The sequence below is a fragment of the Chaetodon trifascialis genome, chromosome 3, assembly GCF_039877785.1.
Source record: "Chaetodon trifascialis isolate fChaTrf1 chromosome 3, fChaTrf1.hap1, whole genome shotgun sequence".
Taxonomy (NCBI): Eukaryota; Metazoa; Chordata; class Actinopteri; order Chaetodontiformes; family Chaetodontidae; genus Chaetodon; species Chaetodon trifascialis.
In genome coordinates this window covers 15,360,824-15,375,586 of record NC_092058.1, presented here as the reverse complement: position 1 = coordinate 15,375,586, position 14,763 = coordinate 15,360,824, and the positions used below count along the sequence as shown (strand labels likewise).

The 14,763-nt window shown below is 41.9% G+C and overlaps 3 protein-coding genes across 3 annotated transcripts; 1 reads left to right on the top strand and 2 right to left on the bottom strand.

The window, feature by feature from the left end:
* Positions 1-741: 741 nt before the first annotated feature.
* LOC139329340 (THAP domain-containing protein 2-like) lies at positions 742-4,421 on the top strand. The gene is made up of 5 exons (XM_070959612.1): positions 742-844; positions 2,107-2,299; positions 2,427-2,528; positions 2,636-2,840; positions 3,133-4,421. Exons 1-5 carry the CDS (start codon positions 765-767, stop codon positions 3,144-3,146), a joined length of 594 nt encoding a protein of 197 aa, XP_070815713.1. The 5' UTR covers positions 742-764; the 3' UTR covers positions 3,147-4,421.
* Positions 4,422-5,478: 1,057 nt separating this feature from the next.
* Positions 5,479-11,303, bottom strand: atad3 (ATPase family AAA domain containing 3). The gene is made up of 16 exons (XM_070958270.1): positions 10,996-11,303; positions 10,356-10,432; positions 9,846-9,947; positions 9,657-9,716; positions 9,506-9,575; positions 9,240-9,405; positions 8,947-9,016; positions 8,201-8,356; positions 8,051-8,107; positions 7,835-7,960; positions 7,612-7,736; positions 7,426-7,477; positions 7,230-7,300; positions 6,953-7,120; positions 6,375-6,483; positions 5,479-6,269 (listed from the first exon to the last, which is right to left on the bottom strand). Exons 1-16 carry the CDS (start codon positions 11,186-11,188, stop codon positions 5,799-5,801), a joined length of 2,073 nt encoding a protein of 690 aa, XP_070814371.1. The 5' UTR covers positions 11,189-11,303; the 3' UTR covers positions 5,479-5,798.
* Positions 11,304-11,851: 548 nt separating this feature from the next.
* mrpl20 (mitochondrial ribosomal protein L20) lies at positions 11,852-14,534 on the bottom strand. The gene is made up of 4 exons (XM_070958834.1): positions 14,199-14,534; positions 13,842-13,952; positions 13,217-13,294; positions 11,852-13,116 (listed from the first exon to the last, which is right to left on the bottom strand). Exons 1-4 carry the CDS (start codon positions 14,283-14,285, stop codon positions 12,943-12,945), a joined length of 450 nt encoding a protein of 149 aa, XP_070814935.1. The 5' UTR covers positions 14,286-14,534; the 3' UTR covers positions 11,852-12,942.
* Positions 14,535-14,763: the final 229 nt, after the last annotated feature.

Sequence of the window (14,763 nt, the reverse complement as noted above, 5' to 3'; positions counted from 1 at the left end):
ATAGTTAAAGAATATAAAAATCCCAACGGTGCATTTTAAGAAGCTATTGGCTCTGCCAGTCTGAATCCTTTCTTATATAGACCTGATGTTGCACTCATTCACTTGCACTTGCAAAGAATAGAAATGTCAGAAAGATAAGACCAGGTTCTGCAGAGAGATTTAAAATTAAAAGTGTACTAAAGCTATTCAGCATGGTGCTCCCAGTCGCACAATTAAAAAAAAAAAAAAAAAAATCAATGCAGAGATGTTCTTCTCCATGTTCTTCCTTGTTAAAACCTGGCACCTACATTACCCAAAATGCAAGTTGTCTTCTGACAATTTAGTTGGAGATTCGGATGTGAGTTTGTTGCTCGGTTGTTTTGTTTTGTTTTGTTTTGTTTTGTTTTGTTTTGTTTTGTTTTGTTTTGTTTTGTTTTGTTTTGTTTTGTTTTGTTTGCAAAAATAAGATAAACAATAATAGACACATACCAATGGTTGAGAGCTACGTGAAGCATATTTAAAAAGTTGACATCATATCAGGTTTGTGATATTTTTCTTTTTTACCACCACCCGCATGACGTGAAAACCCGCCCTACTATGTCTCTGATTCGCTAGTTGATTCGGTTTAGGCTTACATGATTGGTTAGATGGTTAGGGTTAGGAAATAATGTCAGGCTCGTAGCCAATAAAAGACTGAGTAGGGGCGGGTTTTCGCGGAGGACGTGTCCGAGGGTCGGCGTGAAATGCGTCTCTGTCGCCGCCATATTGCAACGTGGTTTTAGAAAATGCCAGACTTTTGTGCTGCGGTTGGATGCTCCAATGAAAGAAGTGTCAAAACCAAGGAACGGGGAATAACATTCCACAGGTGAGAGATTATGGTACAACACTTTACTATCATGAACGTGTTGAATCTGATTTAGCAAAATTTAATGATCCTTCGTTCAAGCTAACAAAACGATATCGCAGCTATTTACAGTAGATTCCGCATCCGGTTTGTGAGATGCGTCTCTGCCGCCGCCATCTTGCGACGGGGTCTGGCCCGCTCAACCATTGGAGTTATAAAATGCTTCAGTTTTGTGCTGCTGTTGGATGTTCCAATGGAAAAAGTGCCATAACCAAGGAAGAGGAAATAACATTTCACTAGTGCGAAGTTATTTTACAATACTTAACTGTTTCCAACATGTTGACTTTGATATATAATAATAAGTTATCCTTATTTTAAGCTAACAGGAGGTTAAGTGACTGTCCTGATACTGAATTAAGATGAATTATGTAAAATTAAGAAATTAAAAGATGATATAACTGTCAATCTGCAACTATGCACAAACCTGCCAATACCATGTGTGTGTGAGACTTAACATGTAACTTAAAAGTGTGACCATTTCACAAAAAAATAAAACCATACTTGTGAAGCCTGCCGGGAATTCGCTTGGTCTTTTAAGTGTTTGTTGTAATTGTCTGTTTTATTAATGAAGTCCCCCCCCCAAAAAAAAAAAATTGTATACAAAATTATATCATGGCAGCCAGTTCATAATGCAGTAAGAAAATCTAGTATACTTTGAAACTAATTACATAAGGTAATCTTAAATGTTATATGGTATTACAGTTACCATCTACATGGTATGGTACAAGTCTTTTGGTATTCAAACTCACATTTTTACATGAACCAAGTATCCTATATCATAAACACATGGCACATTGACACAATTCTCCAATGAACAACAGCAGGCATAACAGGAGATGCTAGTATTGATATTTATCTGTCAGTTATGTCAGTTTGTGTATTATTGCTGTGTGTGTTGTTTATTTGTTTACGACCATTGCGAGGTGCTGAGGTGACATACAGTAACTTGTGTGTAAAGAATATAAAAATCCCAACGGTGCATTTTAAGAAGCTATTGGCTCTGCCAACTTGTGTGTAAAGAATATAAAAATCCCAACGGTGCATTTTAAGAAGCTATTGGCGCTGCCAGTCTGAATTCTTTTCTGTGCTGTGTGCGTTGTTTATTTGTTTACAACCATTGCGAGGTGCTGAGGTGACATACAATAACTTGTGTGTCAGATTGTACCTATAAAAGCAAGTAGAGTTGCATTGTGTTTTTCAAATGGACTTGTTTTTATGTTTAGGTTCCCAAAAGATAAAGTAAAAAGACAGGTGTGGAAAGCAGCACTGAGGAGAAAGGAGTTTGAGCCAAATGACCACTCAGTCATCTGCAGCTGTCATTTCAAGCCAGAAGACTTTGACATGACTGGACAGACAACTCGCATAAAGGAAGGAGTGATCCCATCCATTTTTATATTTTCTGATCCTCAGAGCAAAGTTAGTATCGGTAAATTGTTTCTATATAAATGGAGATGTTTTTTCATATAATCTTAATCTCTAATTAATGCCCACTAAACAAAAACAAGTTGGAAATAGTACACACTGGCTTTTCCTCAATCTCCAGGTGCCCACTACATCCAGGTCAACTAAGACGTCACAAAAAGCTGCAGTGCAAAGTCCAGATGTTCGTGCTCAGCTGCCAGAGGACCATGAAGTGTCAACTTCAGTGAGTGAAACCAGTGTTTAAACACACTTGCAGGATGCAGGGTTTATATCATAGTGTAATTTGTAAAGTAAGGAGAGTCATTTTAAGTTGAAATGAATGTTTTTCAGGACCATCAGTATGCCCTTGACCCAGTTCAAGTGAAAAAGAAGTTGACTGAGACTCAGGAGAGGGTGGAGGAACTGCAGCGGGTCTTAAGAAATGCCAAGGATCGAGAAAGAAGGCATAAGAAGATGGTGAAATTCTTGCTGAAGGATTTAAAACACAAAGATATGCTTACAAAGGAACTGCAGCAGGAGCTTGACTTCTACTCTGGTTGGTTGAGTTGCTTCTTCCTTTAACAGATGAAGCATGTGTAACGTTTATAACAGTCTGTGGTTTAAATGTAGTCTTATCACACAATTTTAGACAGCAGTCTCGCCAAAATAATTTCTGGAATATTACTAGAGAGCAATAGTTGATGAAAATGGATTAAAAATGTAGTGTTTCTATTCTGTCATACCAAATGTGTAAAAATGCACACATATGAATTGTCACGTTTTTTAATATACCATGTTTTGTGCTAGTATTGTCATTGATGTATGGCTTGTTTTCCCAAACTTTTCAGATCTTCCAGATTAACCCTTCCAGCAGCACGGTCACTCCTGCTCAGGAGGAATTTGCTTTAACTCCTCGCTTGCATAGACCTAAAGCCTAAAATATGACAGCACTTCCACATCCTCACACTCTTCAAGATGAAGTATAAAAACATCATATCTAAGTACAATCTGTGGTTTTAACTGAAGCAGGTGGTCGCAGACCGTGGATGCCAAACTTGGATTAAACACATCACTTTTAGATATGCCAGAATGACAAAGAAAACATTTTGGTCAAGGGTATCTTGTGGTGGATGTCATGGATCAGGAGGCAGGTTTACTTGAAGTATGAAAAGTAAATTAAAGTAAAAAGTGAAAAGTACTCACTGTGCTGTAAAATGGTCCTTCAGTCAGTATTTAATTATTATATATATTATATATGTTTTTAAATTCATTTCACTGCTGCATTAATGTGTATGTAGTATTTTACTGCTGCAGATGTTTAAGGTTGGGCTCATTTTAGCTACTTTATATACTGCTGGGTAGTTAAAACTGCAGCGATGCACCATATTTTATAAGATCATCATATGTTTGTAGCATTGCTGTCCTGTCAGAACCAGGTATCTGTAAAAAGTCAGTTTTTAATGAGCTCAGAGAAGCAGCCATTTTCAGCTTTGTGACAGCTTTGTACATTTTCCGGCTAATCCGAGAGGATTTTTAAATAGTTTATTCACATTGAGAAGGAGGAGAGTCTACTCAGACCACGAAGGAACACTTAGCCTTTCAGTTCATTTGGAGATACGTGGTTTTCAGTTCATAAGAACAAATAACTAGTAATGTAAGTTGTGAAACAATTAGTAAAAAGTGCAATATTTGCCTCTGAAATGTAGTGGAGTAAAGTTAAAAAAAGTAAAGTTACATAACATGAAAATACTCAAGTATCTCTAGTTTGTACTGAGCTGCATTGCTTGAGTAAATGTCATTCCACCACTGGACCACTTGCTACTGGAAAACATTAATTTCTTACTCCTTTATTCAGATACCCAAAGGGCTTTGCTCCAGTATGACTTAGAGGCACTACATGGGTGAGGTACTGAAGGACTGTGTGTGATGATGGATGTTATTTATTCAACATTGGCATGTGCCCAAATGACAGCAGCTGACATGTGCACAGGCTGCCTGATGTTCCCCCCACAAACATCCATACACTGTATATAGTATGTATAATTTCTGTATATAATGTAAATGTAAATGAGCAAAATGTGACTATTTCACTGAAAACATGATTAAAAGCAGAATTGTGAAGCCAGAAATGGAATCGATCTTTTCAGCAGTGTGTGTTGTCTTTGTAATTAACTCTTAATTTCTAAAATTCTAAACAAAATTTTTATATATTACATCATAGCAGCCACAGTGAGAAAAGGGAATAATAAATTACATTGGGTAAGTTCATCTTAAATATTCTACACATGATGAAGTATTTCAGTATGAAACTAAATTTTTTACATACATGCAATAGAAGGCACTTCTTCTCATTCCAGTGTGGAAAATGTATCTCTGCCATGAAAAGCAGCACCCATCATGGTATCTGTGTGTACATAGCTGAGTGATGGCTTGGTGACATCACTTGAGGCAGTCTCAGATTTCGAGCTGCTCTGCCTGGAGCCACCAGAGGTTTATACAACCTTCTTCACACGTGCATCGTGTTCACAGCTTTTTCATGCTGTGCTGTGAAACACTTGACCGGTTCACCTGGGGACTGGCTGTCAGACATGGTCACAGGACCTCATCTCATTCAGTCTTTCGTTGATATGATGTCTTGCAATTAATTGATTTTTGATGTTTTTTAATCAGGCTGAGTTGAATAGTTCCCCATCATCATAAATAAAATCCTTCTCCTTCCTGGTCGGATTGACAAGGCTGTTCAGTCATTTATGTGACGCCCTACATCATAGTACATGAAGGCTTCCTGTAAAGTCTGACAGGGAGTCTCATCATGCAGCCTATTCCAAACCAAGGGTGCTTTCATGCCCTTGACTTTGCAGGAGCTTCCTCCAGCTCTCAGCCATTACTGTGAAATATTGAAATCCCATGTGGATACCTATAGGACAGTATTGCTGCCTCATCCAATCTCCTCTCTGTACCCTGACTTTCAAAACCATATATTTATGACGCTTGACAATGTCATGGCAAGGTCTGATGTCTCCAAAGAGTACGCTGATATGTGTTGTGCCACTGGCTGTTCAAAATGTTGCTCTCTGAAAGAAATTTCAAACCGGCTGTCTTAATTATTCAAGTGTCTCTAATCCAAATACAGATTATATTATGTCATATAAAGACTGTTCACCAAAAACTCTGCAAGAATCACAAGAACTTTTACTGTTTATAAAAAAACAGATCCATTTAATCATTTCAACAGACATTAAACTGTGCACAACACTTATATACGGTTATTACAGACAGTCTGGTTTCCAGGTAAACTTTCATGTTCTCTAAGTTAGGTATTAGAATAAAAGAGTCTCAGGCGTAGTTTTTTTTTTTTTTTTTAAACATTAATCAATTTTCTTCCCCATCCTGCTGCATTCATCTTCTGTCACAGAAAGTCCAGGAGACTTTGAGACATAAACTCACAGACTAGTTAAAGGGGCAGGACACTGATCTGTATAATTCATCCCACCCCGCTAAACACATCTCCAACTCAAACTGGAGTTCCATCCTTTGGAGGAGAGGACCCGGGTTTGTTTTCTTCTTGGACCGTACCCTCGCCGTCTTTGGACGCTACAGGCTTGGCTAAACTCTCTGCTGGTGTTGCAGCTTCTACTGTGACAGCATCTTCATAGTCCCGTCCAGCTGGGGTGGCACTTTTGCCTGCTGATTGGTCACTGTCTGAAGGAAGTGGTGTACTTTCACCTTCTTGTTTCATATTTATCTCCAGAACCGGAGCGATCACGTCTTCAGCTTGAGGCGCCTCACTGAGGGGCAGAGTAAAGCCCATTTTGCCTCCACTGCCTGTTGCCCCAGCTGGTGGAGGTGTAAGGGTCTTGGTCTGAGCCTCCTCCTCTCCATGCAGCCAGTCCATCTTCTGAAGGTGTTGCTTGACAGCGTCGTCAACTCGAGCATCAATCATAGCCTCTGTCAGGACTCCGTCTTCAGAGGAATATGCTGCCGCCTGCGAGTACATGAGATACATTAATTTGACAAAAATGAAATTCTTGTAGCATTTTGAACTAAAGGATAGTGAGATTAAGATTCACAATGACTACAGGGAACGTACCTGCCAGGCTACACCCAGCTTAGAGATCTCTCTTCCAGACATGCCCTCTGTCCGCTTCGCTATCTCAGAGCACTTTTTACCGTAGTCAAACTGTGCCAGCTTCATCCTCCTGCACAAAGCCACAGACACATACAAACAGATCAGATGGGGACAAAAGAAAAGATTCTCCATTGTTTTGTTCACCTGGATGCAGTTTCGTTCTGACTTTGCTGTGTCTTAGGGGCTCAGTTCATTGCCTCCTAGCCTGTGTGTGGACTGACCTCATCTTTCAGCCTCTGTCACACATCTGCTCTGTTTAGAATTAAAGCCTCAGCACAGCTGGCCACACTCCAGATGCTCAGCTGGCTTCTTTGCCTTCATCTCAAAAAGGCCTATATCTAATCCTGATCCTGGCACAGCCTTTCAGTCAAGCATCTACAAACTCCTAAAAATCACTCAGAATTAACACATCTGGATGTGAGTGAGTAGACGTGATGGACTGAGCCTAATTGCTTGTTTCAGTTTGCGTCCCTGGTGTGCAGTGGTTTGGGTTCCTGCCCTATTTTCACAGCTGTGTTGTTGGTGGTGATTGTACTCACTGCCTCCCTCCGGTGGCGGGCTCCAGCACATATCTGTCAAAGTACAACCGCACCAGCCTCTCCCTCTCCTCGGGACCCGGCAGAGCAAAATTCACTATTTCATCTATACGATCATTTATGGCCCAGTCAAACTGCTCTGGTTGGTTACTGGCCAACACCAGCATGAACCTGCAGGAAAAAAAACAAAACTCAGGAATCGAACATCTTAGAGACGCTAAAGACATGTAATGTTTAGGTTAGAGCACAGATTTTGTACAGAACATAAATAAATGTTTACTTGTTGCTCTGTTCTCCAGTGCGATACAGAAATGCATTCAAAGTGGCTCTGAGGTCTTCACTGATCTTCTCCTGCAAAGAACAAGAGTAACAATTTCATATTAAATAGTTAAAGACAGGTCAAGGAGAACTGAAATGGTAAGATGTTGTAACAGAAACATCCCAGGTTTATAGAGATGAAATACAAGTAGACTTACAGTGGATCGTTTGCGGAGGAATGCATCAGCTTCATCAACGAAAAGCAGAAGTCTGTAACAGGATGAAAACACAAGATAATCACCTGTTATATCTGAGGCCTGAGCTACACAACAGAAGGAACTCCTACTGAGCTACATCATAACTTGTGCTGCAGACACAGATCGTATATCATCCTTGTAGCCTACCCGCGTCGACTCGTGTTCGCCCAGTCAAACACTTTGTGCATGGCTGTCACACCGTCACGGCCCATGGGTGCCACGTCACCACCAGTCATGATTGCATAGTCCATCCCAGAATGCATTGCCAACTTCTGCTCGACACAAAAAGGGATTCCTCACAGTTAAACAAAGCATCATTTCCCATGTCTGTAGATGATTACATCGGTCATCATTCAGTCCTCGGGTATACCTTAGCAAACAGAGTCTTGCCCGTGCCTGGAGGGCCGTACATGAGGATGTTCCTGTACAGGCCGTTGTTCTGCCTCGTGTTTCTCGTTGCTATAGCAACGTCGCGCACACGCTCTTCCAGGGAAGGCTGAGAGATAGAAAAATGCATTTAAATCAAGCAGTCACAAAACTTTAAAAAGATTGATTAGATCCTTTTTGAATGTTTGTGTCCGCTTACACTGAGCACAACTCCCTCAAGAGCATCCTGAGGTTTGCTCTTCAGCCGCTTGGCTGTCTAAATAATGAAGGAGGGACAGAAAACGTACAGTTAGCATATTATAATCAACAGTTCACAAAATAAGCAAATGGTCCGTTGCTAAGTAGTGACCTTGATCGGATGCTTGATTGCCTCTCCCACAGTGAATCGGGACGTTTCCCGCACCAGTGACGGCTTCCCGAGCCTGGCCTCGATGTAACGTCCCGCCACCGCTGTTGCATTTCGGGCTGAATAAACTCCCACAGCTAAAAGGGTCAGACCTGCCACCTGGTGATAGAACAATTACAACATTCAAACACTGTCCACTGCAGGGATCACGAAAACCACGCAATTCAAACCCATTTCAGGTTTGCCCACACCAACAGTCCCACCGTGGGACCATGATTTATGGTTATTCTGTGGTTAGTGTTGTCTACTGGATGTCATCAATGGTGTAATCTTTACAAACAGATATTTGCATGTGAATACAGAATCTGTAGAGAAGTAACAAGATTTTGGTATTGAAGGATTTCGATTTGCAGTGCGCTGCAGCTTTAGCAGTATAAACGGGGCATAAAATGGGCTTCTAAATGGGAGTAAATAATTTGTTTGGGTGCGTGACGAATGGATGCTACATGTGCATTCAGTTGATGTCAGCACCAAACCACGCATCACTGCTGAGATATGAAACGGCGTGTGATGTGTGAAGGCACCAGTCTTGCGTTTGTTTGTTGCTACTTTTACACCTAACTAACCTTTATTTTGTAAAAGATGGCTTTCTCTTTCCACCAGTGAACGTCAGTGTCAAATTCAGCTCTTATTGCGTATTTTTAGTATAATCATTCACTAAACTGATTGTGGAAAGGAACATGACTCACCGTGGCTGTGACTTTGTCCCAGTCTGACACAAAGGCCCTGAATCCTTCTCCAAACACAGCACCCGCAGTCCTAAAAACAAACACCAGGTAACTGTCACGCATGCCATTTGGGTGTTTACAAGATGCAAATGTTGATTACTTAACATATAAAACTGACCATTCCGGTTTATATCGGTATGTTTGAGACTGCATTTGTATTAAATACTTCTTTAACATGTTCAATTTCCATGATTCAGGACATCACACTGCATCTAATCCTTCACCATCATATAAACAGTGGTATGAACTCTCACTTTATGGACTCCAGGACAGTCTGTCTGTGTTCTGCGGCCTTCAGACGGATCTGCTCACGGATGATATCGGCGTTCTCTCTCTCCACACGGGCTCGTGCTTTAGACTCAGCCTCAATGCGCAGGAGCTCATTTTTGTGCCTCAGTTCCATCTCGTGCTCTATCGTTGCTGTAGAACCACATGACATAAGTACATGAACTACCGTTCAACCTCGTCACAAAGCTCTCATGACTTCCTGTCATCAGTGCTATGGTGGTGAAGTGTGTACCTTTCCTCATGGCCTCCTGTTTCTGTACAGACTCCTCCTGTTTGCGAAGGTTCTCCTCATTCAGGGCTTGCTGTTGAAAAGAAAGTAATCATATTAGCACCATGCCTCATTTCAACACCTTATATACTAAATATGCAGGAGATGAGCTCACCTGTTGCCGTAGTTGATCCTCATATCGCTGTCTGGCCAGCTTATCCTGATACTGAGCTCTCTGTAATGGGGCAGAAAACAACTAATTGTAACCATGTCACTTGAGTTGGTCTTGTTCACTGCTGCACTACACTTGTTATTCTTACTTTAAAATACTAAAAGAAAAAGGACAAAGCAGTTTTGTTCTCACGGCTTGATGCTGCTTCGTCTCCTCGTTCAGAGTTTTCCTCCTCTCCTCCCCCTGGATTCGCACCTGGTCGCCTTTCAGCTGCTCAACTGCTGCTTCGTACTCCTGTAACGGGGCACAGAGCAGGAGCATTTATATCCATGGCACCTGCATGATCAACTGGGGTTTTCAGGGGCTGCATTAGACCTTGAAGTAGTGGTATTACACAGCTGGACAGATATCAGGTGGAGATGGAAATAAAATTTTCATTTATATGTGATTTCTATTTTTGCCCCTGCTCAAACATAGAAATAATTCATAAACATTTAACTTTCATATTGTAAACTGGAGCAGAAAATAAAACACAATACTGTTATCTACACTCGAGTGGAACTCTCCTTCATCTCTCAGCACCATTACCCATCCAGTAAATCAAAAGATTATTAACATATTCTTAAAATGACGTAAATCAGCACCAGCAAAATGAACCAACTTCTGTGAAGCAGCAGCTTAGGATGCAGTTTTGCACTCTACCTTCATTTTGCTCTGATGCTCCATCTGAACCGTCTGCTCCTGCATTCGAGCCAAATCCAGAGCTTCTTTGGCATGTCCTGGGTGGAGGAGAGAGGAAAGAGGTGAGAGGCATCAGCACAGAAACTGAAAGGTGTGACGGCTTCAGATTTTCAGTGATCAGTGTAACATGACGGTCTGCCCCCGTCAGATATGTCACCTACACTCTTTATCTTCCTACCTCTACTTATTGTAACTGTTATGGAAGAGAAAACCATGAACACAAAACATGACAAAAAAGCAATCGGTGAACTATTACATGTATGCGGAGCCAGTGGAATTTGGGTGTTGCAAGCCAGATTGCTTGGCAGTGACCTTTGAACCCTGTCTATTAGTTTGAATGAAGGTGAGAGCAGCACAGCGTTGTTCTCAAAAAACTTAACAAAGATGATACTGAACATATATGTTCACATGCTGGCTGTGAGGGTGAGCCTCATTATCCAAGCTGCTGCAAAACTGAAGCGACCACCACCCCACCACCATGAGCAGAAAGCAGCTGTGTGCTGGTGCATCATGACTCTCTGTGTGCAGTAATGCTGTTATTACCTGGAGAAACCTTCCCCTTCCACAGCCACTGAGCTGACAAACCCTCCCAAACACTTACGGGATTTGTCGAGCTCCTTGGCTGCCTGAGCAGCCCGCTCCAGCCCGGTGGGATCGAAGTTGCTCCATTTGTCCTTGGGTTTATCTCCACCGCCGCTGGACCCTCCAGCCGGCGGCGGTGGTGGCGGAGGCTGAACCGGGAGACCGGGAGGCACTTCGGGCTGCCCCTTGTTCAGGCCGAACAGCCACGACATTTTTATAAGACAAAATAAAGCAGAGTTAAGCCGGTTCTGTGTGGACCGAGAGGCAGCAGCTGCTCCAGACCCGTCACTTCACTTCCTCCACACGCGTGTCACGCCGCTACTTTCTGCGCGTGCGCACCAGATACTCTGAGTAACAGCAACGACAATTGGCTGACAGCGAGCACTTCTTCCTTTCATTGGCTGTCACAACAGTTGTCTTTAGTAGAGGTCATTCATGTAGCCCCACCCAAAATCGATAAGGTAGCCGCAGAGGGTCATAATGCCTACAACATACATGAAAGGACTTGGTTTTCTGTTGGTTGCGTCATGCTCTCTCTGGTTTTGTCAGTCATAGGGCAGTGACATTGCAGTGGTTTGTCCTTTGTGCCTCTGGTTCTTGCATGGAGCAGTCTTCAGAAACAAATGTTGGACTGTTTACACTTCAAACCTGGGTCAAATACTACTGGTTCATGATATTAGGATCATTTTGTCCTTGCGTTCGCTTGTTTTATGATACTGTACTAATGTTAACTATCATGGCTATAAGAGAATAAAAAAAATTGAAACATAGCAGCCATCAAGGAAGCTACAAAAGTCTAGAATAAAATATTTCTTAAATTCACATCCTTACAATACAGTTTCTTTAAAAATAAAGAGAATCAAGGTGGAGCGATGGAATATATATCAAAATGTTTATTGAACTCTCAGAGGACAACCTCAACACAACAAATGGTCAAATGTATATTTACAGTGACAAAAGTCATTACATGATAAAGCTTGAGGCCACTCGTCTTCCCAACCTCCAAAAACAACGTCAAATCATAACTTAACAAGCGCTTGCATATGATATACACAGGGAGCTTTGTGGAAATTGATGATCACATCTTCTATCAGGACAGTGGCAGTAATCAAGAGGGCTGCTATAAGGATTGTGCACTTAACACTGCAGGTGGAAATCTCTGATACACACAATACAGAGATGTTGGACTGGAAATCGGTGAATGGAGCAGAAACAGGTGTGTAGACTAACAATTGCTAGTGTTTAATGTCAGCTTCGGCAGCTTGGATTGTGATTATGTCCCAGTGATGACTCTTCAAATATTCTTTACTTTTGGTCACCTGAACAGAATTTACGACAGTATTGAAGAGTTGCCTATTGCCAGCAATGTTAGCAAGGGCCTCAATAGTAGGAAAAGTCATATAAATTTATTAACTTTTTTCATAGTTGCACTGCTTTTGGATAACAAAATTGCAGCTTGGTTGAAGGGTGGCATATTGAGTGGAAATAGGGTCCTTTCAGGTCAGGAATCGAGGCACTGCAACAGAAATCATCTGTTTCCTTGAGCAAGATATTACACCCCTTTCAACATCAGGGAAAGATGTAGAAAGGGGAGATATGTAAGCATGTCCATTTGTGTTTCCTTTGTGCGACCAAGAAGGGCATGACCAGCAGTCCAGTTAATTTCTCACAATGCGTTGACATGTTTTTACCAGGTGACCTACTTTATATGTGCTGACCAGACCCTTGTGTCACGATGGGTAATGTATGTGGGTCGTTAAACATTAGGCAACCCTGGTATAGTGATCAATAAAGTATCACAAAAATTAACTCAATTATTTAACTGATCTTACATGAATATATGAAACATACTTAGATGAAGCAACAACTGTAAAGGAAGGAGGTGCATGTGTTTCATGAACATCTCCACAATCCAAGACCACTGCTCTTTAAACCACATAACAATTGGAAATCTGTATCAAGTCCTTCACTGTAGAAAAACAACACGAGAGAAGACACCAGCAGGCTCTTTGCCATCACCCAGCGCTGCCCGGAAGCCTTCCTGTTGCCGAGCCTGAGCCAGCTTAGCCAGTGAGAGGAACGAGCGAGGTTCTGTGATGGCCAGCTCGCTGATAACACGGCGGTTCAGCTGAACACTGGTCTGTGTAGAGGGAGAGAGGAAACGTGTCAAATACAGACAGACTGAGCCAGCAGCATAAAGAACATAGAGGTATAATACTGTCACATTCAACACAACTGACCTTGGTGAGGTTGTGTATAAGGGCGGGATACTTCATGCTGTGCTCTCGTGATGCTGCTGCAATGCGCGTGATCCAGAGCTGATGAAAGAAGAGCATAATTAATATAACAAATGATACTGATTAGGACACACTGGAGGACTGGTTCCCAACCTTTTTGACTTATCACACCCTAAAATGAACCAAAGAGTACTCTTGATAGCTCATCATGGGTGAGCAGCTGAACCAAAGAGTGATTTTTTCTTCCTTTATCATTCGATTTGCACCCCTTTAATATTCTTGTGAGCCTTCATATTATCTGGGTACATTGGTACACCTGACTGCATTGTATATTAATCTCTCATGTATTTGCACATGCTTTTAACATGGCTGTATCCAGGACTCAGTATGGCTGCTGACTGGATTATCCTGGTGAAATACAGTGATCTGGGCAGGTTTGGTCAAATATAATCCCCCCCATCATTCCCAAAGCCCCTGACCCTTCAGCTAAGGGACACTTGTTCTTGTGCTGAGACAGACAGTCTGGACCTCACAGCAGTTAGAGGCCATTTTTCTAATATTACACCGCACCAGCCCAATGCTTGTTTTTGTGGAGAACATTTTTATTTGATGAATATTTGAGTCTTACCGTTCTCATGTTCCGTTTCTTGAGCTTCCGACCTTTAGTGGCGTAGACGAAAGCTCTTCTGACGGCCCGCACAGCCAGACTGTAGCAGCGGTTCTTTCTGCCCCTGAAGTGCTGCAAAAGGAACCGACAGGAAGGACGACTCAGACTGAATTACCATCATTATTACTGTTAATATTAGATTAGGATGATGAGGCATCTTTCTAACCGGATCAAGCAGCATGGCTCATCTCTAAACAGCGGGAAAAATGAGCAAATGACCGACTTTCAAGTTTACTTTTAGTAAACTGTCACGCAGACTACATTAAAATTATCACAGAATAGGCTCTCTTCTCCTCCAGGAAATAGCCATGGCCTTACCCGTGCATGTTTGAGAACTTCTTGCACTTTCCAGTATCTGTCAGGTCCGCGGTTTCTGATCCAATAAGATAACGTCAGGAACACCATGTCTGTCGTTTAAGTACTGCACCACAGTCTCCTTTATAAGAGAATAAAGGTGAAAATGCTGGAAAAAGTGACCTCAGCTCAGCTTCACCTGTGAAGACTCGATGTTACGCGAGCTCAAGTCCACACGCCGAATTACGACTGACAGCGGCGTGCTGGGTTCGTTCGATTTATAAACGCGGGCATCTGGTGCGTGTGTCCCCTCTGCTCCGCTCGGGTTTGGTGACATGAAAAAGCGAAGCAAGAGTCTGCGCTGTGATTGAAAGAAATTACCCAGTTGTTATCACGAAGGGTTGTGGGCAAACAAACGACGAACGGCGGAGCAAAAGTGCCACAATGAAGTGAAACAAAGCATGAAAAGTCACATTTTTATTTTCTTTTCTCTTTTTTTTTTTTTTTTTTTTTTTTTTACAGATTACGGTTCGGGAGACGTCGGCTTATCAAACGCGCGCTCCCAACACAACTGTGACGCGGCCACGGT

Excerpts from the sequence above, each read along its gene's own strand:
- LOC139329340 (XM_070959612.1), top strand. The coding sequence starts at position 765 with ATGCCAGACTTTTGTGCTGCGGTTGGATGCTCCAATGAAAGAAGTGTC. Across the intron at positions 845-2,106 it reads CGGGGAATAACATTCCACAG|GTTCCCAAAAGATAAAGTAA; the intron begins GTGAGAGATTAT and ends TTTTATGTTTAG. Across the intron at positions 2,529-2,635 it reads ACCATGAAGTGTCAACTTCA|GACCATCAGTATGCCCTTGA; the intron begins GTGAGTGAAACC and ends AATGTTTTTCAG.
- atad3 (XM_070958270.1), bottom strand. The coding sequence starts at position 11,188 with ATGTCGTGGCTGTTCGGCCTGAACAAGGGGCAGCCCGAAGTGCCTCCC. Across the intron at positions 8,108-8,200 it reads CAATCAAGCATCCGATCAAG|ACAGCCAAGCGGCTGAAGAG; the intron begins GTCACTACTTAG and ends TTCATTATTTAG. Across the intron at positions 7,301-7,425 it reads TCCTCCGCAAACGATCCACT|GAGAAGATCAGTGAAGACCT; the intron begins GTAAGTCTACTT and ends TGTTCTTTGCAG.
- mrpl20 (XM_070958834.1), bottom strand. The coding sequence starts at position 14,285 with ATGGTGTTCCTGACGTTATCTTATTGGATCAGAAACCGCGGACCTGAC. Across the intron at positions 13,295-13,841 it reads AGAAACGGAACATGAGAACG|CTCTGGATCACGCGCATTGC; the intron begins GTAAGACTCAAA and ends TTCTTTCATCAG. Across the intron at positions 13,117-13,216 it reads TTATACACAACCTCACCAAG|ACCAGTGTTCAGCTGAACCG; the intron begins GTCAGTTGTGTT and ends CCCTCTACACAG.